This window comes from Podarcis muralis, chromosome 6 (assembly GCF_964188315.1).
Source record: "Podarcis muralis chromosome 6, rPodMur119.hap1.1, whole genome shotgun sequence".
Taxonomy (NCBI): Eukaryota; Metazoa; Chordata; class Lepidosauria; order Squamata; family Lacertidae; genus Podarcis; species Podarcis muralis.
This window is the reverse complement of record NC_135660.1, coordinates 92,250,141-92,272,168: the sequence shown is the minus strand read 5'-3', so window position 1 is coordinate 92,272,168 and position 22,028 is coordinate 92,250,141. Positions and strand designations below refer to the sequence as shown.

Below are 22,028 nucleotides of genomic sequence, written 5' to 3'. Positions count from 1 at the left end.
TGGGACTCTCAAGAGTCTCCTCCAGCACCAGAATTCAAAAGCATCAATTCTTTGGTGATCAGCCTTCTTTATGGTCCAGCTCTCACTTCCATACATCACTACTGGGAAAACCATAGCTTTAACTATACGGACCTTTGTTGGCAAGGTGATGTCTCTGCTTTTTAAGACGCTGAACTGCCTTGGTAGGAGAAGTATATGTGTGACTGCACCCGCGGCGAGCCCCTTGCGCTTGCAAACGGGATGCTTGGGTTGGAAGAGCGCCTCCCCGCCGCGCGCTCCCTTCCGCGCGCTCCCGCCTTCCCGCGCTCCCTCCCGCCCCTTCTGCTTTCCGGGGACTTTGGCGAGTCAGGAACCAGAAGACCAACGCCTGCCTGGAGCTCCTCCCGCGCCGCCGCCGCCTCCTCCCGGCCTCCGTTCTTGGCGAAGCGTCTGGGCCGCTTGGCGAGCGGGGAGAGCGACGGCGCCGCCATATGCGCCGCACTGCGCCCCAGACGCCGCCGCCGGAGGAGCCGTGCCCCTGACAGCGCGGTTCAATGGGCAGCTCCCACCTCCTCAACAAGGGCTTGCCGCTCGGTAAGGACCCGCCCGGCCAGGCCCTGCCCTGCCTTTGCCTTGCCCGGCCTGCCTGGGTCGTGGCGCGGCCGGCGGGCGGGCGCTTGGAGAGGCCGGCGAGGCTCCCTTCCCTCCCCCCCCCCCCTCGCCGCCGCGCGCGCCCGCCGCCCGCCGGGCTTTGTGCTGCGCGGCATTGTGCGTCTCGGGGCGCCTTTCGGAGGCGCGAGCCCGGCCCCCCTGCGCCTCTCCGCCGGGAGCGCGCTGGCGCGCAAAAGGGGGCCGAAGGGGGGACTTGGAGAGGCTCCAGCGCGCGCGCGCGGGTCTGGTCTGCGCGGTAAGAGGGGCGGGCGGGCGGGCGGCCCTGGCTTCCCCCAGGGCGGGCGAGGGGGTCGGGGCCGCGGCTGGAGAGGGAGAACAAGGCCCACCCGCCGCCGCCTTGCCCGGCCAGGCTCCTTCTCCGCGCGCGCAGAGGTTGCCTGGCGCGGCGGAGAGGAGGAAGGAAGGAAGGAAGGAAGTTGAGCGGGGACGCCGTGTCCCTGTTATTACGGTCTGGCGGACGGGGAAGGGTGGTTCAAGGCCTATGGTGGCCTTCTGGAGTGGGCGGGCGGCCCCGCGTGTGCGTGTGCATGCGTGGACCCGCGTGCAGCCGGCGGGCTTCTGCCCCGCTGTTTGTTGTGGACAGCGCTGGCTTGAAAGGGCCGCGATGGCAGCCTGCGCCCCCAAAGCCCCGCTGGCTGGGCTGGCCTCCGTCTCTGCTGGGATGCTCCGCTGCTCCTAACCCTGCAGCAAAGATGAGATGTTGACACCGCATGGATGGAAGAATGGAAAGGGGTACCATTCCCCCCCCCCCCCCGTAACTCTTTGTAATAGATGGCATGCTGTAAAAAGCAGTATGGGGCTGGCCCTTTGGTTAGGGAACAAGGCAGGAACCGTGCTTTGAAAATATGGTTTTGGGAGATACTTTTAACGCTTGCCAGAAAGACATTCGCTTTCCTGCCCAGATGGAGAAACTGCAAGCACATCCCCGTTTAGTTAGTTTTAAAAAATGAAGCATGATGAATCGGGTGGAGGGGTTTGTTGTTGTGTGCCACCGTCCCCTTCTGTTTTTTGCAATGAAGCGCATGAATTTTGGTGATGGCGGTATTGAAGCTGAGCGACTCGGCTGCACCATCGCTTATGATTCATGCACCTTATACTCAGCAGGGCCTGTTTTCCGTGATATTATCGAGTTCAGCCCATTCGCAAAGCGAGGGAACCACGCTGATTTAAACAAATAATTCGCAGCAGTTTGGAAGGATCTCCTAGCATGGCATACTTTCAGGCTGCTCAGTAAATAACAGTTGAGGAACTCCTCCAGCTGACAAGAGAGAGCTTGTCTAATTCTAATCTGATTAAGTGGTGTATCTGCACTGTTACACCGCTAACAGTGCACAAGGCTAATATTAGCAACACAGTCGGCATAGCTGCTTTAAAAATACTGCTCTCTATAAAATATTCTGATCAATACGTATTTTATACTTTTTGTGTGTTAACAAGCTTTGTTATTTATTAGATAAACTGGATTTATCTACTACCTTTTTGCACATTAGCAGCTTCCTATATCAAATAATGCGCTTTTGTTTATTTATGTTCTAACAGAGAAAGTAATCTTCATGCAGTGATTTAAAATTCAGACTTTGCCCTAGCACTTGTTTTATTTTATAAAATGTAGACGGTTGTTATATTAGGTTGGGTTATTATTGATTAAACATAGCCAGTATCTCCACAGAAGCATCTGATCTGATGCTTTTGCAGTTATATACAGCTTCATTTTAAAAGCAAGTTTCAAGAACTGCTTTTTTAAAAAAAATACATATGGCAGAGTAATAAATGCATAACACAACAGTATCAAGCTGCTTCTTAGAAATTCTTGCTCCAAGATTATTATTTTTTAAAATTACACTTAAAATGCAGATTCTGATCTTTTTTAAGGAGATATGTCATGATTGCTCATTTTTATATGGAATATGGTGCCTAGGATTAAAATTATTAATATGCAGATGCCATGGGTAAACTCCTAATGGTTTTCGTGTTGCAATCAATTTGTCACATTCACAAGAAGAAAATCTGTCTTCATTTATGTATAAGCAGTTTGCCCCAAAAATACCTTAGGAAAGGATTCCATATATGTTACTATTTATTGGGTAGTTGTTACCTAAATACTCCGCGTTCCCATTTATTTTGTAACTTACAAGAACAAGTTAATAGTTTGATATTTTAATTGGTGCATTAAATTACAAAGGGAAATCCCCTATTCCCTACAGTAAAATGGCCTGGAAACATAAAATATGAATGCTAGAACAACTCATTGCTTTATCCAGGATTGTATTAGCAGATAAAGTTGTCAAGAACGATCGAGATATTAAAGGATGACAAAGCATCTTGTATAAGGTAGCGTTAAAAAAGGAGAAGGAAACAAACGCAGAAAGGGAAAGAAATATAGTTTGGTATAATAAAGGAAATCTAAATCAATGCAACGAAAAGCATTCTAAGAAGGGTGACTCTGCTATTATTACTTTTTAGAACAGGCCCACATCTAAGGCCAGTTCTTCTAACTAGTCAAGTATTTTGATGATGTGCAGAGCACGAAAATCTTGATTTCTGCAAGTTATGTTCAGCCACCCTTTTACACAACCAAGCTTGATGCAGTCTGCCTCTAGAATTAAACTGGCATATCTAACTATTATAGCCGAAAGAAATTGTTGAACATAGTTAGAATTGGTTTCACACCTTTACCACTGATCAGAAGATAACCCACATCCTTTTTAGTTGCCGAATTAGCTGAAGTTGGATGCACCCCACCCCCGAGACTGAATCAATCCTAAGGATGACTTTCACTGCCTTAATTTAATGATTCTAGACATTGTGCAGGGTTTTGAAACTCTAGCATAACCATGGACCTGGAAAGGCGGGCAGAATTTCTAAAGCAAACCAGATTGGGAGTAGAGTAGCTCTTGCACCAAATATATTAACTAAAATTGCATTTGCAAGATTACCATTCCTACTTTAAATGCATGCTCTTGTCCTAATGCAGAAAACGAATTATTTGACCACTTAATAAGTAGGACACGGGTGGTTTTCAGACTCTGCTCCTTAGAAGCTTATCAAGGGTTCTAAATTGGCAGTGGCAGACAAGTTGCTCAAAAGAGAGCTTTTCCGTCATTACCAATATTCTTTGCAATGTGCAGTCATGGGGAGCAATGGGGTTAGGAGCAGAACACCCTCTCAGTTGTATGGAACCACAGTTGTGTTGAAAAGGCTCCTGGAAAATACTTCAGTATCTTTACTCAGCCGAAGAATTACTGTGCAAAGATTTACTTGGTCATTTGAGTTTTGAAAGCCATTTATGGAGGGCGTGAATGTTTTTTTCTAGCAACACCTAGAACAATATTGTCCCAAGTCAAGGTCAGTAGATCCATAGTGGACTGCCATGAAAATCCATGTAAAACAGACTTCTGATTGGAATTTGGATTTTCAGCGGGACTGGGCTAGTTTTCAAAAGAGCTGGCCAACCCAGCTGAATTGTAAATTCCCAACAACAACAAGAAACGAATTTCCCAAGGGGCAAGGTGAACTGTGCAACTTCCAAGAGGAAATGATTATTTTGAAAGCTTACAGTTCCTATGGAATTTCTGGATAAATCTGCATTAGAAATCCGGAGTGGAGACTACATTTCCACAGAACTCATGGATCGTTTTCTGCTCTTCTCCTTTTTGCCAGACACTCCCAGCTGTGGCTGCAGTTAGAGAGCTCCAAAAATGAGCAGCAGGTGTTGAATAGCTTGAGTCGGGACAGATAATTAATAATAGTCCATTTTTAAAAACTGCATTTTTGTGCTGATGGTCAGTTGTGCATCAGGAGCTTGTAAGGCAAGGGTGATAACGTTTGGGCTTTTATTTCACGGTCCAGAACACTGATGTGCTGATGCACTCGGCCTCTGGGCTTGCAGTGTTTCAAGATTGTAAAATCCTGCAGTAGTTGGCAACGGAAGGAGCACTGCAGTCAAAACCCAGAGCTTCTTAAAACCTCCTGCGCCCGGCCAATCTTTGTTTAATGAAAACGTAGTAAAGCATTGCACATGGAGATTGCAGCAGAGTCTAGAGCAGGAGGGGAACATGAAAATCCAAAGTTGGAACAATAACTGTAGTCAGTTGATTCTATATTGCAGAACAAGGCCATTTGCATTTGGGACGGTTTCCAGCTAAACATGAGAAATGAGTATTTGATAAATCCTCATATGGGAAAAACGTCTTTAAAAGGTTAACATAATAAAAGTACCAAGAATTATTCCCATTCCTGCTCCTGTTTTGGGATGGAGGAAGTGGGTGAATGCCTTACAGTCGTACCTCGGGTTAAGTACTTAATTCGTTCCGGAGGTCCGTACTTAACCTGAAACTGTTCTTAACCTGAAGCACCACTTTAGCTAATGGGGCCTCCTGCTGCTGCTGCACCGCCAGAGCACGATTTCTGTTCTCATCCTGAAGCAAAGTTCTTAACCTGAAGCACTATTTCTGGGTTAGTGGAGTCTGTAACCTGAAGCGAATGTAACCTGAAGCGTATGTAACCCGAGGTATCACTGTACTTACTTCGCCAAACCTTTATTAGGCATTACAAATACAGGCCATCATAAAACATCCATATATACAATTTTAAAATATATATAAATAGCCACGTAAAAATATGTAACAACAAGGATATTCATTGGAGTGGAGGATGAAAGCCAACTTTTGAATATGTGTTTTACTGTGGAGTCATAATCTTGTTTTTGAAATGTTTAGGAAAATGAATCGAAGGCCCGGATCTAGATTTTAAAAGCATTTCTTTTACCCTGGCATATTATAAAAAAGATACTTTGTATTGGATATGAACTTTTGTATATCTTTGGATAAGTATTAATTTAAAAAATGGTATTTAAAATAAAAGGGAAGGGGGCATGATAGAGGTCTATACAGTTATGCATGGTTGGGAAGAAATTGGCAGATCATAGGGACGCGGGTGGTGCTGTGGGTAAAAGCCTCAGCGCCTGGGGCTTGCCGATCGAAAGGTCGGTGGTTCGAATCCCCGCGGTGGGGTGCGCTCCCGCTACTCGGTCCCAGCGCCTGCCAACCTAGCAGTTCGAAAGCACCCCCGGGTGCAAGTAGATAAATAGGGACCGCTTACCAGCGGGAAGGTAAACGGCGTTTCCGTGTGCTGCGCTGGCTCACCAGATGCAGCTTTGTCACGCTGGCCACGTGACCCGGAAGTGTCTCCAGACAGCGCTGGCCCCCGGCCTATAGAGTGAGATGGGCGCACAACCCCAGAGTCTGTCAAGACTGGCCCGTACAGGCAGGGGTACCTTTACCTTTACCTTTACCTTTACCTTACCAGAACCTGGGGTCATCAAAACACATTGATTGACCGCAGTTTCATAAAAAAGGAACAACTTTTTCCAATATTTCCAAATTCTGGAAATATTTGCTATAGGATATGGTGATGTCAATTAGCTTAGATAACTCTTAAGTGGGCAACTGGGCAAGTTCAGCTGCAGTGTGCAGTTCAGTTGCTGAAGAACAACAGTCGGACAAGGCTTTTGCCCTTCTTCAGGTTCCTGAACGCATCTGGTTGGGCCACCGTGGGAAAGAGGAAGCTGGGCTGGATAGATCTTTTGGCTCCAGCAGGGTTTCCCCCTACGTCCATGGCATGCGATGTGACGTGGGGTTGGGAGAGGCCTGCCGTTCAAAGGAGGAAAGTATCCATTCCACTTGGCACAGCACAAACCAAGTAGTCCGCTTTGACTACTGCAATTTGCTCTACGTGGAGCTACCTTTGAAGGTGACTTGGAAACTGCAATTAATCCAGAATTCGGCAGCTAGACTGGTGACTGGGAGTGGCCGCCGAGACCATATAACACTGGTCCTAAAGGATCTACATTGGCTCCCAGTCCATATCCGAGCACAATTCAAAGTGTTGGGGCTGACCTTTAAAGCCCTAAATGGCCTTGGTCCAGTATACCTGAAGGAGTGTCTCCACCCCCATTGTTCAGCCTGGACACAGCGCCAAGGGCCTTCTGGCGGTTCCCTCGCTGCAAGAAGCGAGGTTACAGGGAACCAGGCAGAGGGCCTTCTTGGTAATGGCGCCTGCCCTGTGGAACACCCTCCCAGCAGATGTCAAGGCGATAAACAACTATTTTACTTTTAAAAGACAACTGAAGGTGGTCCTGTTTAGGGAAGTTTTTAATGTCTGACACTGTACAGTGGTGCCCCGCAAGACGAATGCCTCGCAAGACGAAAAACCCACTAGATGAAAGGGTTTTCCGTTTTTCGATGCGCTTCGCAAGACGATTTTCCCTATGGGCTTGCTTCGCAAGACGGAAACGTCTTGCGAGTCTTGCGGTTTTTTCCGCTTCCCCCCCTTTTTCTAAGCCGCTAATAGCCTTTAAGCCGCTAAGCCTTTAATAGCCGCTAAACCGCTAATAGCGCTAAGCCGCTAATAGGGTTGCTTCGCAAGACGAAAAAACCGCTAGATGAAGAGACTCGCGGAACCGATTATTTTCGTCTTGTGAGGCACCACTGTATTGTTTTTAATATTTGGTTGGAAGCCACCCAGAGTGGCTGGGGAAACCCAGCCAGATGGGCAGGGTATAAATAATAAATTATTATTATTATTATTAACCTTGACCATGTCTGAAGTAGCACTCTGGGTCCTGCAAAAAAATGCAGCGTCCTTCAACAATTATGGCTAGTACAGTGGTACCTCCGGTTACGAACTTAATTTGTTCCGGAGGTCCGTTCTTAAGTTGAAACTGTTCTTATCCTGAGGTACCACTTTAGCTAATCGGTCTCCTGTTGTGTGCACGCCTCCGGTGCACGATTTCCTTTTGCATCCTGGGGCAAAGTTCGCAACCAGGAGCAGCTACTTCCGAGTTAGCGGAGCTCGTAACCTGAAGCGTTCGTAACCAGAGGTACCACTGTATCGCAGTGCTTGGATTCCCGACCGGGATATGCGTATGTACTGCCATCTGATAGGACAGAGATGAATTCACAGCCTGGCAGTAATTTCAGCACCTGATTTCTGTGGGTGGTGTGGCCATTGGTGTGGTGCATGCAACCTCAAATGCTGCTTCATCCATTCCCTGACCCATGCAACATGTTTTGCTCTCTATTCAGAGTTCACCCAATATGGGTGGCCCATCAATATGCAGATGATACGCAGCTCTACCTCTCTTTCAAATCAGAACCAGTGAAGGCGGTGAAGGTCCTGTGTGAGTGCCTGGAGGTGGTTGGAGGATGGATGGCATCTAATGGATTGAGGTTGAATCCTGACAAGACAGAAGTACTGTTTTGGGGGACAGGGGGCGGGCTGGTGTGGAGGACTCCCTGGTCCTGAATGGGGTAACTGTGCCCCTGAAGGACCAGGTGCGTAGCCTGGGAGTCATTTTGGACTCACAGCTGTCCATGGAAGTGCAGGTCAATTCTGTGTCCAGGGCGGCTGTCTACCAGCTCCATCTGGTACGCAGGCTGAGATCCTACCTGCCCTCGGACTGTCTAACCAGAGTGGTGCATGCTCTAGTTATCTCCCGCTTGGACTACTGCAATGCGCTCTACGTGGGGCTACCTTTGAAGGTGACCCGGAAACTACAACTAATCCAGAATGCGGCAGCTAGATTGGTGTCTGGGGGCGGCCGCCGAGACCACATAACACTGGTCTTGAAAGACCTACATTGGCTCCCAGTACGTTTCCGAGCACAATTCAAAGTGTTGGTGTTGACCTTTAAAGCCCTAAACGGCCTCGGCCCAGTATACCTGAAGGAGCATCTCCATCCCCATCATTCTGCCGGGTTGCTGAGGTCCAGTGCCCGAGGGCCTTCTGGCGGTTCCCTCATTGCGAGAAGCAAAGCTACAGGGAACCAGGCAGAGGGCCTTCTCGGTAGTGGCGCCCGCCCTGTGGAACGCCCTCCCACCAGATGTCAAAGAGATAAACAACTACCTGACATTCAGAAGACATCTTAAGGCAGCCCTGTTCAGGGAAGTTTTTAATGTATGAAATATTAGTGTATTTTTGGTCTTTGTGGAAGCCGCCAGATAGCATGTGCGCGGTGCCATATTCTTTTCATCAGTATTTTAGCCAAGGAGAGAGAGGAAGGTTATGTCCGAGAAAAAGAAACCTATCTGCATAGCAGCCTTTTGTTATACATCATTAGTCTCCTCTCTCTTAAGATGGAGGGATACATGGGGAATGCCAGATTTCGGGGGCACAGTGCTGGGATAAACCTGCCACAAGAGTAAGTATTTTCTCTGTCCGGATTGGCCTCTGTCTGTGGGAAAAAATGGTGCCTACGGCAGCATCAGCTTGCAGTACAATGTGCTGTGACTCATTTTTAGAGCAGCTGATGGAGAGCAGTCTGCAGCAGCGTTGCTGCTGGTCCATATCCAATGCAGCAGCTGGCACGGAGAGAAGGCAACAGTACTGCATCTGTCCTATGTGCTCAGAGCAGCTGCCTTGGATTGAAGAATGCAACATGTTGGTCTGCATGAATTCTGATATCAGTTTTTGCACTGAGTTCCCAAACGAGACAGGTTTCCTGCTTTGTCATATAGACGTTTTGCCAGGACTGTAACCTTAGCCCAGGGGTCGGCAACGTTTTTGGGGCATGGGCCGGTTCGCGATCCTGCAGACGTCATGGTGGGCCAGAGTGTGTGCGTGTGTGCGTGCCTCCTGTGGGAAACTAAATTCGCTGGAGGAAATGTATCCAAGCAGCGACTGGGAAGTTGGGTGCGTGTGGACACAGAATATTTAACAACACATGCCCTGTGGAAGTGGAACGAGAGGTCAGTCTAAGGCAGGTGTGAGGAACGTGCTCAGATGTTGTTGGGCTTCAGGCACCTCCAGTTTTACGTGCATCTAGGGAAATTTCAGCCGGCGCAATTGAAGTGGATTGAAGTACACTGTCATTCTGGTGCAAGAAACCCATCTTTTATAAAATGAGCTGTCTGCTGTAAGGAAAGTGACCGAGAAATGCATTGGAAAGTGTGGGATGAGCGAAGGATTAATAGGAAGGCTTATAGCCTCCCCACAAGCAAAGGGAAACAAATGCAATCTAATATCTGCATAAGCCTTGGTGTAAGCAAATCAGGATGACTGTTGAATAAGCAGCTCACCTGGAGGAGCCTGACAACGCCTGTCTTTGTCCCTGGGGCAGATGGGAGTTGTAGTCCAATATTTGGGGAGGGCGCAAGTAAAGGAAGCTGGGGACATTATTAGGTGGGCTGCGATAGCTAATGGGAATGCATTGCCCATCGCTGATAAGCAAGCAGGGAGCTCCTCACACAATAGCCATTTCCATCACTCCTTCCGGCGCGGAGGAGGCTTGCGCAGCTTCCCATTGGCTGGAGAGGCTTCCTGCAGCCAATGGGAAGCCGGTCAGCATCACGGAAGGTGGTTCTTGCTGTGCTCTGCACCGGTTTAGCGTGGCACACGGGAGCCGACCGAGCCGGTTAAATGACCCCCATGGGCTGCTTCCGGCCCACGGGCCTTAGGTTGCCTCTGCCTGCCATAGCCAAAGCAACATGGTTTGGCACTGATAAAAAGCCTGTCTCCAGATTATTCTGACATCAAAAATATAATAATTAAATTAACAGAGATTAAACGTGTTATCTTCGGCTTAATGTTGTACATGTGTGCCATTATTACCAGTTCCCTTCATTCATTTAATCTACTTTGCAAATAACTTCAATGTTTGCTGCCGCACATCTCTTCTCATATCATTGCCTTTCCTGTTCATAAGATGAGATAAATAATTGGATTTGCTGGTATAAATTTTATGTGTGTTTTTATGCATTTCTGTAGCTGGGGGAATATTCAAACTGGTACAGATCACTAGATCTGCAGTTGATGATTGCGGCTGCTTCTTGATGGTGGTCGTTTTATCTGCGCGATTTGGTTTTTAGGGCTTTAAAACCAAGAAAGTTAGTTGAATGCAGCCCAATGTATTTAGATCCACCTGCTCAGGGGAAGAGAACATTTGAGAATTCCAGAGGGGAAAGCTTAACGATAATGGGTTCATTGTACTGTTTGTGTAGGAAATAACTAATTCAGGACGAGGGCTGTTTGGGAGTGCAGTAGATAATCTTCTTGATTCTCCAGTGTACTGTAAAGTTTCTGAAACATTCACAATGGGATTAGATTCACCTCAGCATTTCCAAAGGATCACGTATTAGTTTCCAGTAGCTTAACCTTTCTGCTGTTTGTCTGTTCTGACCAAGATGAAACAATTTTTTCAAAAAAAAAAACTTTGTAAACAAAGGAAAACATCTCTCCTGTGAAAGTGGAAAGATGAGAACTTGGCTATATATCCACACACGCCTTCATTCATTCATTCATTCATTCATTCATTCATTCCAATATTATAGCACTTTTCTGCCAAGTCTTCATCTCCATTTCTGCTAGGCTATTCCATCCAGGAAGATTTTCCTTGTTCTAAGCATCCCCTGGTAGGGACGCGGGTGGCACTGTGGGTAAAACATCAGCGCCTAGGACTTGCCGATCGCATGGTCGGCGGTTCGAATCCCCGCGGCGGGGTGCGCTCCCGTTGCTCGGTCCCAGCGCCTGCCAACCTAGCAGTTCGAAAGCACCTCCGGGTGCAAGTAGATAAATAGGGACCACTTACCAGCGGGAAGGTAAACGGCGTTCCGTGTGCTGCGCTGGCTCGCCAGATGCAGCTTGTCACGCTGGCCACGTGACCCGGAAGTGTCTCCGGACAGCGCTGGCTCCCGGCCTATAGAGTGAGATGAGCGCACAACCCTAGAGTCTGGCAAGACTGGCCCGTACAGGCAGGGGTACCTTTACCTTTACCTTTAAGCATCCCCTGAGAGTGAGATCGACTAGATCAAAAGCTTGTATATGGTCTAGTCCAGTACAGTGGTACCTCAGGTTACATACGCTTCAGGTTACATATGCTTCAGGTTACAGACTCCGCTAACCCAGAAATAGTACCTCGGGTTAAGAACTTTGCTTCAGGATGAGAACAGAAATCGTGCTCCGGCGGCGCAGCGGAGACATGAGGTCCCATTAGCTAAAGTGGTGCTTCAGGCTAAGAACAGTTTCAGGTTAAGAATGGACCTCCGGAACGAATTAAGTACTTAACCCGAGGTACCACCGTAATGGCCAGACTTGGCCCTCCAGCTGTTTTGGGACTACAGTTCCCATCATCCTTGACCACTGGTCCTATGGGAGTTGTAGTCCCAAAACAGCTGGCGGGCCAAGATTGGCCATCACTGGTCTAGTCAACTTTGCACTCTACTTAGTACAGTGGTACCTCGGGTTACATACGCTTCAGGTTACATACGCTTCAGGTTACATACGCTTCAGGTTACATACGCTTCAGGTTACAGACTCCGCTAACCCAGAAATAGTACCTCGGGTTAAGAACTTTGCTTCAGGATGAGAACAGAAATTGTGCTCTGGCAGCGTGGCGGCAGCAGGAGGCCCCATTAGGTAAAGTGGTGCTTCAGGTTAAGAACAGTTTCAGGTTAAGAGCAGACCTCCGGAACGAATTAAGTACTTAACCCGAGGTACCACTGTACTTGTAATGAACTGCAATGGGATGTTAAGACAGGAACAGTCTCTTTCCGACAGACGGTTGGTATCCGTCTGTCTCAAGAGACAATGGAGGGGGTGTGGCTTCAGGGATCGAGAGTTGCAGGGCCTGCTGTGGCTGTGGGGCCAACACAGGGGAGACCTGCTTTGTTGCAGTGGGGCAGATGAAGGCTGTGATGGTGCAGATGGACTATGGCTTTTCTTGCTTCTGCGCTCCTCCCAGTGGTCATTTCTCCTCTGGTTACTGCTGCGGATACACAACCTGACGTGAGGGAGGCACTAATTTCCTGCATAATGTCTCCATGGTTAAATTGGAGCATTAAGGAGGAATTTATGCCTGTTGCATCGGTCCTGTATTCCACCCCCTTGTTCAGCTGAGGTCCAGCTCTGAGGGCCTTCTGCCGGTTCCCTCATTGTGAGAAGTGAAGTTACAGAGAACCAGGCAGAGGGCCTTCTCGGTAGTGGCACCCACCCTGTGGAACACCCTCCCATCAGATGTCAAGGAAATTAACAACTTTCTGACTTTCAGAAGACGTCTGAAGGCATTCCTGTATCAGGAAGCTTTTAATGTGTGATGTTTTACTGTGGTTTTATAATTTGTTGAAAGCTGCCCAGAGTCCCTGGGGCAACCCAGTCAGATGGGTGGCCTATAAATTATTATTATTTATGGATGGAATAATAATAATAATAATAATAATAATAATAATAATAATAATAATAATAATAAAAATAAAAATAATACAGTCGTACCTTCAGACGCTTCAGGTTGTGTTTTTTTGGGTTGCGGACTGCCGAAACTCAGAAGTACTGGAACGGGTTTCGGCCGCCGCGCATGCGCAGAAGCGCTAAATCGCCCTATGCGCTGAAGCGCCGAATCGCAACGTGCGCAGATGCGATGCTGTGGGTTGCGAACGTGCATCCCGCATGGATCACATTCGCAACCCAAGCATCCACTGTAATAATAATAATAATAATAGTTTTTATTATTAATCTGTGCACAACCAGGTGGGAAGGTAACTTTCCTGTTTCAGTGATGCTCGGTGTTTCTCAAGCTGTGTTTTCTGTTACTTTACTGAGGAATGAGAGCACATACATGGCGCTCATAATTAGCTGATACTTAGAATTATAAAATTGTAGAGTTGGAAAGGACCACGAAGACCCCCTGCAGTGCAGGAAACTCTGCAAAAGCCACCCAACCTCTGCTTGAAAACCTCCAAGGAGAATCCATCGCCTCTCAAGGGCGCCCAGTTCCGCTGCTGAACCGCTCTTACTGTCAGAAAGTATTTCCTGATGTTTAGTCGGGAATCTCCTGTCTTGTAACTTGAATCCCTTGGTTTGGGTCCTACCCTCCAGAGCCAGGAGGAAAACAGCTTGTTCCATCTGACAGCCCTTTTGGATATTTGAAGATGGCTATCGGTGCATGTTATTCCGCAGCTAAAGAAACGGCCAAACAACAACGATGATGTCATCTTTCCCCATATCTTTGTAGCCTGGGGCAATCGGTAATTAGCCCAGATAAAGATATGAATGATGTATTACATGGCTTTAACAGTCAGTTTGAACTTTCTAAAGTATGCGTGAGAGATGAGAAGGCCGGGGGTTTTTCCCCTCCTTTGTCGGAAGAGCCCAAAATTGCTTCTTCCTTTTACAATCAATGTTTTTGATGGCTCCGAGGCTGATCATAGAATTGCAGAGTTGGAAGGGACCCCCAGGGGTCATCTAGCCCAGCCCCCTGCTACTTTGGAAATACATAGGTGTCGTACCCAAGTTACACTGAAGTTATACTGTGGGGTGGAGAATCACCTCAGCCCCGAAGTTGCTGCATTATTAAACATTCTTCTCATAGTCTTAATAGATAAGAAATTCTTTTTTGTGTGTGTGAACGCTGCGAATTCAAAGGAAGCTATGCATATTGGGAGGGCAAAGGCGCCTTTAGGATTCCAGAGAAGATGAAGTGGTCAGTGCTGCAGTAGTTATCAGTGATGCTGATTCGGAGCCTGCCTGAAAATTGTAGCAGGATGGAGGATGGCCCATGTAGCGCAGTGAAAGCAGCAATCCCTCTTGCTGTTCTGGCTTCTGGGATAGCTGCGCAGGCCGCATTCGCTCCATAAGACGCACACACATTTCCCCTTACTTTTTTAGGAGGGAAAAAGTGAGTCTTATAGAGCAAAAAATACGGTATATTGTTGGGGTGGCCAGTAGTGCTGGAATATACACCTGTAGCACTGCCAGACAGCCAGACTCAAAAGAAACCAGCATTTTACCACCTTTGTCTTTTAAATAAAGTATTGTAGATCAGGGGTGGCCAACTCTCAAGAGACTACGATCTACTTTCAGAATTAAAAGCTGGCAGTGATCTAAGTTGGTCACTGAACTGGTCAGCTCTAAGTTTTTGAGCTTTTTTTAGGGAGGAGAAAGGCCCTTTTTTAAGGGGTTAAAAAAAAGCTTTGGGGGGGATTAAAGGCAAGGGACAGAGGGGTAAAGTCACAGAAAAGATCGCTATGGATCAAAACAGCAGCACAGAGAAAGTTCCATCTTCCCTTCCAGAGAACATACAACAATGGAGGGCAGGGTGAGGGAGCAGAGAAGGAGTCAGTTTTAGCGATGCTAAGGAGCCAGAGATCGACCGCGATCTACCAAAACCTGGTGGGGATCTGCCAGTAGATAGCGATCCACCTGTTGGACATCCCTGTTGTGGATCATCTGAAAGCATTCCGAGGATGCTGATCTGAGCTAAACAAGAGATATCTAAATTTGGTCTTAGCCAAAAGACCGAGAAGCGCTGAGCAAGTCCTTAGAGCAAACAGATACCATTGTGGCCTTTCTTTGAAGATGCTGCAGAATTTCCTTATGTTTATGAAATACTTACCTCCCTTTATGTTAAGCCTCTTTCTCTCTGTCCTCAGGGGAAAAATTATGGCCAGCCGAGTTAAAATTCTGCTGGCTTTTTTTTTTGGCAGCAAAATATTAATTCCCTGACAAGCTTTCTCATAGCTATATAAATCAATTCCTGCATTGGGGGGGGGGGGGGTGTTGACTAGATGAGCCTTGAGACCCCTTCCATCTCTACAGTTCTATGATCCTAAGTTTCCCGAAAGGAAACCGTACTGTAATTAAGAGCAGAGCATTAAGAGGTTTTTATAAGGAGCTTGATTTGAGATGTCAGATTGCTTCTTACATGAAGGTAAAAGGCAGTTCTGCAATGCAGCGGTTGATGGTTAGGTCTCCACGTGCCAAGCTAAGCTACTCTTCAGCCACCGCAACCGGCAAGAAGAAAGTAACTAAAATAACTTTAAGGCTCACTTGTAAATGGGTAAATCAACAACTTTTGCAACCAGAGTTGCACTCTTTTTATACGTCTACTAAGAGGCTAGCAGCCCGCATTTCCACAGCCAGAATGGAAATGTAGAATACCAGCTTTTTAACAGGCAAAAGCCTTCTGCGGGACTTGACATCTTTCCGCAGGGCCTGCAAGACAGAGCTGTTCCACCAGGCCTTTGGCCAAGGCACATCCTGATCACCTCCTTTGGTAATCCTCACAGAACTCTAGCCCAATGGTTGCCATTAATTTGATATGAACTGATTTTATAATGAATTGATTTTAGAATGCTGTATTGTTTTACTGTTAGCCGCTCTGAGCCCGGCTTCAGCTGGGGAGGGCAGGATATGAATACAATTTTATTATTATTTATTACTCTACCGAGCAGGCTGGCAGATGAGGAAAGTCTTCCCCTCTTCTGCAGCGAACATGGAAAACCCAAGTTGACTGATGCCAGTGGAATGGAGAGATCCACTCCTCTTCCACCAGCAAACCCGCTTGCATGGGATTCCTTGTTGCCTGTGGCTACCAGGCAGAAGGTTAAAGGGGGTGGAGAATCTCTGCTTATGTGGGGCTTCCGTTCTCAACCACTGCACATGTCAGCAGGGCGCATGCAAGTCTGTCCTGTCCCCTTTCAGTGCTGAAAATAGTGGTGGTGCCAGCAGTTGTGCTTGTGTGCTTGTGTTGATCGGGCGCAAGTGGGGAGGTGCCTATGGAAGTCTGCTTAAAAGTCTACACCAAACCGAAGGTGTCTGAATGGAATATGGAGAAGCCAGACCTTCTCTAACTGTCCATTGTGTGCGGATGAGGATGCACAATCACATAGACCCATAGCTGTTTGTGCAAAGGCAGGGCCAATGTAGTTCATGTGATATAGGGATGTGGTCAGCAGCGTTCTCCCCCCTCCCCACCTTCTTTTACATATGGGAAATTGCTGATCAGGGCTCATGCAGAATTAAAGTAAAGGTAAAGGGACCCCTGACCATTAGGTCCAGTCATGGCCGACTCAGGGGTTGCTGCGGTCATCTCGCTTTATTGGCCGAGGGAGCCGGCGTACAGCTTCCGGGTCATGTGACCAGCATGACTAAGCTGCTTCTGGTGAACCAGAGCAGCGCACGGAAACGCCGTTTACCTCCCCGCTGGAGTGGTACCTATTTATCTACTTGCACTTTGAGGTGCTTTCAAACTGCTAGGTTGGCAGGAGCAGGGACCGAGCAACGGGAGCTCACCCCGTCGCGGGGATTCGAACCGCCGACCTTCTGATCGGCAAGTCCTAGGCTCTGCGGTTTAACCCACAACGCCACCCGCGTCCCTAAAGAATTCCAATTAGCTTTGTCTGAAATGGCCTGACAAGATACCTCTTTGCAGCTGTGATGTATCTGAATAAACACAAGCTGTCAAGTTTCTTTAGAGTTTAGATTTTAAATGCATTAAAATCTTTGGAGTGTCTTAGCAGATGCGGCACCAAACGATCAGTGTTCTTGGATCTTGAAACCCTCCCATCGAAACAGAATATACGTTTTGATGATTACATAATCATAAATGGTGCACAGAAAGTAAATAGGTCAGCGCTACATGCAGGGTTGGCTGATTTTAATCAAGGAGAATGACTTAGGTTATTTAAATAAGAAAATAGAATTAAATGATGAATTTAAATCATTTCACGTACAATAATATGTATTAATTGCTCGCTACGGCAATGAAGATGTATTAGTTTACTAGTGTAAACTAATCCATTTTCGTTTCCGTAGCAAGCAGTTAATACATATATTATTGTACATGAAGTGGTTTAAATTCGTTATTTAATTCTATCTAGAAGCATAATGCAAAATCTCTGGTCTGCAGCATACCTTGTGTAATGCACAGTTATATGTGATGTAGAGAAAGGAAGGAGGTGTGAAATGGAAAATTTTCTGTCTGTTTTTCTCTGAACATACAAGGACATCAAGCTAGATCACTGACTTGAAGAGCCAGAACATAGCACAGTTAAATGTGTTGGATAGTGCATTGAGTGCCCGTAACTTCCCCAGAGGGAGGCTGGTAATTACTAGGTAAAAGCCGTCCTTCAATATGAAATGCAATTGCTTGGAGAAATATTCCCCCCACAGCATTTTTCCCCCTTGTGCACAAAGCGAGCATTAATGCAGCATGTTTGATAGAGCTTGGTTCAAGAGATGAATTGTGGATTTAATAAAGGGTCATGAGTCCATACAGCAGAATGGATCCAAATAATGTCTTTTCTGATGCCCGCTCTTAATGGATTTACGGTAGTTTAGATAGATTATGAGTTAAACATCTGGCTAGTTTAGATGACACCTTTGAGCTAAGCTAAGAACTTGGAGAACTTAAAGAAGAAAAGTCACTTAATCCAGATACATATTGACTATTATTCTGACCTCTTTTTTTTAATGGCGACATGAACCATTCATAATGTAAGAATATTCTTCATAACTGTTAGCAGGGCAGTGGGGTGGGGTAAGTGAAGAGTAGCGACAACAGTTAACTAGAACGTTGTTCACCGCTCCTGCCCAGACAGCCCAGAAAAAGCATTTTGGTTCCTGAAATTCATTCTGGCGCCCAGGCATCATCATTTGGCTGCAAATGGCTGATAGCCAGGTGCAAAATGCGCCTGGCGCCTGGCTAATTTCGAACAGCGATTAGATGTCACATATGACAGCAGCCTCCGTCAACCTGGTGCCATCCAGGGCTCCCATCAGCCCTGACCCTTGGTGCCCTTGGTGCCTGTGGTTGATGGGGGAATATGGGAATTACAGTCCAAAGCGTTTGGAGGGCACTATGCTTACAAACACATACAAAGTGGGACACGGGTGGCGCTGTGGGTTAAACCACAGAGCCTAGGACTTGCCAATCAGAAGGTTGGTGGTTCGAATCCCCGCGATGGAGTGAGCTCCCGTTGCTCAGTCCCTGCTCCTGCCAACCTAGCAGTTTGAAAGCACGTCAAAGTGCAAGTAGATAAATAGGTACCGCTCCGGCAGGAAGGTAAATGGCGTTTCCGTGAGCTGCTCTGGTTCGCCAGAAGTGGCTTAGTCATGCTGGCCACATGACGCGCAAGCTGTACACCGGCTCCCTCGGCCAGTAAAGTGAGATGAGTGCCGCAACCCCAGAGTCGTCCGCGACTGGACCTAATGGTCAGGGGTCCCTTTACCTTTACCTTTATGCTTACAAAGGCTGTTCCATTGTAAATTCTATTTTTTTTTTATAATAAATTTTTATTAGTTTTCCATAAATAAAGAATAAACAAAACAAAAACATAGACATAAACAAACAAAAACATGACTTCCCCATACCACCCCTTTCCTGCATTCTTGTTTCAAGATTTTTTAGCAACCCTCTGATCATGACTTAAGTATATTTCATGTATTTAACTTCAGTTAATTATTAATACCACTGTAGTTCTTTATCTCTTATAACTCTGAGCCTGTTCCATTGTAAATTCTAGTGCTTTTCCATTTCGTACATGGTTGCCATTTCTACCCCACTTCCTTTGATTCGCAGAATTGCAGGGCCCAGTTTCACAAGAATAACCTCTAGCACTTAATCACAGAAAGCTTCGGAAAGCTGGGCTGTAAGTGATTTTAATACGCTCAGATGGCATCAGGGACTAATGGCGGTGGTGGGGGATACTAGATGATTTTAAACGCAACATTTTTCTTTTTATCTATTCTGCCACAAATAGCAAGTTTAGCTAAGGGGGAGATGAATCACAGCGAAAGCTTTACTACAGAGAAAACCTTCAGAAGTTGATGTCTCAAGAAAAGCAAAGTTTGTCTCCCTCAGATCAGACGAATTAGCTCTGAGGTGGCTTCCGAATGTGCCGCTCAAAATCAGAAGTGCAGAACGGGTTTGATTTTGGGAAAACGCAGATGAAGTACTCGGCTTGTTTTTATTTGTTGGGGTTTTTTTGTAAAACAAGCTAGGATTGTCCTGTGTAATAATAATATGATCCTTCAAGATGCCATTCCACTGCTCCCTAGCATTTCTGCTGGAGTCATAGATGTAGAAACCCAGATGTAGACCCTGATCAAACTCTGCAGCTCTAGAACCAGTTTGCATGTCTGAATCTGTTTCAGGCATTGCAGTGTAGCCGTAATTATTCAAATCAGCTGATTGACGGGAATAGCGTTGAGCAGGTGGGGACTTAATCCCCCTGTCTTAATAGTTGGTGGATGCCATTATTCCTCACAGTGAAAACAAATAGTTCAATATGTTTAAAGTTATTCATTTTTTTAAAAAAACAACAACCCTCTGTCCAAGGTGTGTTCGAACTTGTTCTGAGGTGATAGGATGAGCGCCGGTTTTTAGGAAATGATGCCAACAGAAACAAAAAGAGTGCTGCGATTGATGGGTACGGGTGTATGAAGGTCTTGCCCCTTTCTTTTGTTGGCAATAGTGGGGAAACCTTTGCTTCCTTTTATTTATCTCTTCTTGGTTCCTTTGTGCTATTTATCTGAAAATTTTGGGAAGGAATTTGGAATACCCTTGAAGAGACCCTGCTTTCATGTGGCCGTATCTTAGCCAAAACATAAATGTAAGTAAAATTATACTTGTGCTTTTCAGTCTTTTATTCAAAAATCTGTGGAAGTAGATTGGAGATCTCAGCTGAACTTTCAAAGGATCAGTAAGACCATGACTTCTCCTTACTTGCAGTGATAAATGCCTTTGTAGTGTTTTCCATATTTTAGTGGGATGGCAGAAGAAACCTTACAAGAGTGTTCTTCTGCATGGTATTGTGTGTTGTGCAGCTCTGTGTCGGGAGATGCAAACTTTTTTTGGACCGGTGGGCACATTGAGAATTTTGAGAATGCTTTGGGTGCCAGTCACAACTGCGGGGCATGGCATAACTAAATTAGATAACAGTACAGTCATTGACTTGGGTGGCGCTGTGGTCTAAACCACTGAGCTCATGGCTTGCCGATCGGAAGGTTGGTGGTTCAAATCCCCGTGACGGGGTGAGCTCCCGTTGCTCAGTCCCAGCTCCTGCCAACCTAGCAGTTTGAAAGCACGTCAAGTGCAAGTAGATAAATAGGTACCGCTCCGGCGGGAAGGTAAACGGCGTTTCCGTGCGCTGCTCTGGTTTCACCATGACCCGGAAAAACTGTCTGCGGACAAACTCCGGCTCCCTCGGCCAGTAAAGCGAGATGAGCGCCGCAACCCCAGAATTGTTTGCGACTGGTCTTAACTGTCTTTACCTTTACCTTTTTACACTCATTGAACTACCTCATGCTTGTCGTGGGAAGTAGTCTGTGTCCTACTGGTCCTGATTTGTGTACACCACACAATATTGCTTTTACACACACACACACACACACACACACACACACACACACACACACTGTTGCTCTGAAATAACGGGGAACATTCTCCAGTTCCGGGGGGAAAACAAACACACACAAACCCAGACACACAATTTCTCTCTCACACTTACACACTTTCACACTTTGAATAGTGACAAACTACCCAACCCCCTCTCCCTCTCTCTGTCCAAGCGAATCCCTCTCAGTCATGCACACACAGTCATGTACCCACCCATTGACCACCCACAAATTCAGAAAAGTGTGACGGAAGCGACTTCTAGTTCCAAAAAAACAACAACACAAGGCCCACCAACCTGGCAGCTATGGGCATTCAGTTGGCCATCTCTGCCCTGTGCTACCCTCTCAATGTTTCGTTTTAAATCTTGAAAGCAGATAGAGCACGGATCAGCAAACTTTCAGCAGGGGGCCAGTCCACTGTCCCTCAGACCTTGTGGGGGGGCCGGACTATATTTTTTTTTGGGGGGGTGGGGAATGAACGAATTCCTGTGCCCCACAAATAACCCAGAGATGCATTTTAAATCAAAGGACACATTCTACTCATGTAAAAACACGCTGATTCCCGGACCGTCCGTGGGCCGGATTGAGAAGGTGATTGGGCCAGATCCGGCCCCCGGGCCTTAGGTTACCTACCCATGAGATAGAGCCATAAACTTGTAGAGTTGGGAGTTGCTTCCAGGGCTCATGAAGTCGAACCCCCTGAAGTGCGTGATGTTTCTTAGATGCAGAAATGAGCCACCAGGCAGAGAATTACATTGGATCCTATGCAGACATACTTAGAACGCATTTGCACATGTTAATCCAGGGGCACTCCCAGATGTCTGCTTTATCCCGTCATCGAAGTGCCTTTGCAGGCAACTTGCAAGACAGACACTCACAAGACAGGTGTCAACTGTGCCTGTTGCGCTGCTTGCTTGCTGCTAACATGAACACAATGACAGGGTCAGTGTTGGGGCGAAACCATTAAGTACCTCCTAGGCTCCGTAACAACAGGTATCTTGTCCATTAGCTGTTTCCCTACATTTCGTGGAGCTTTTGCAAAAGAGGAAGCTAACATCTGGAGCGCTTTAAATAACCACCGTATTTTTTGCTCTATACGACGCACCAGACCATAAGACGCACCTAGTTTTTGGAGGAGGAAAACAAGAAAAAAAATATTCTGAATCTCAGAAGCCAGAACAACAAGAGGGATCGCTGCGCAGTGAAAGCAG

General features: G+C 46.7%; 1 protein-coding gene across 7 annotated transcripts in view; it reads left to right on the top strand.

Annotated features, from left to right (window-relative positions):
* Positions 1 to 341: 341 nt before the first annotated feature.
* Positions 342 to 22,028, top strand: part of CTBP1 (C-terminal binding protein 1) — a 60,198-nt gene continuing 38,511 nt past the window's right edge. For 3 of the 7 annotated variants that reach the window (XM_077930723.1, XM_077930722.1, XM_077930727.1), the window contains exon 1: positions 342 to 573. In XM_077930723.1, the coding sequence (XP_077786849.1) occupies positions 534 to 573 (40 nt within the window). In that variant the 5' untranslated portion in view covers positions 342 to 533. Of the gene's footprint in view, positions 574 to 867; positions 887 to 22,028 lie in introns of those variants that run through there. The other 4 variants (XM_077930726.1, XM_077930724.1, XM_077930725.1 and 1 more) reach the window with 3 other exon arrangements.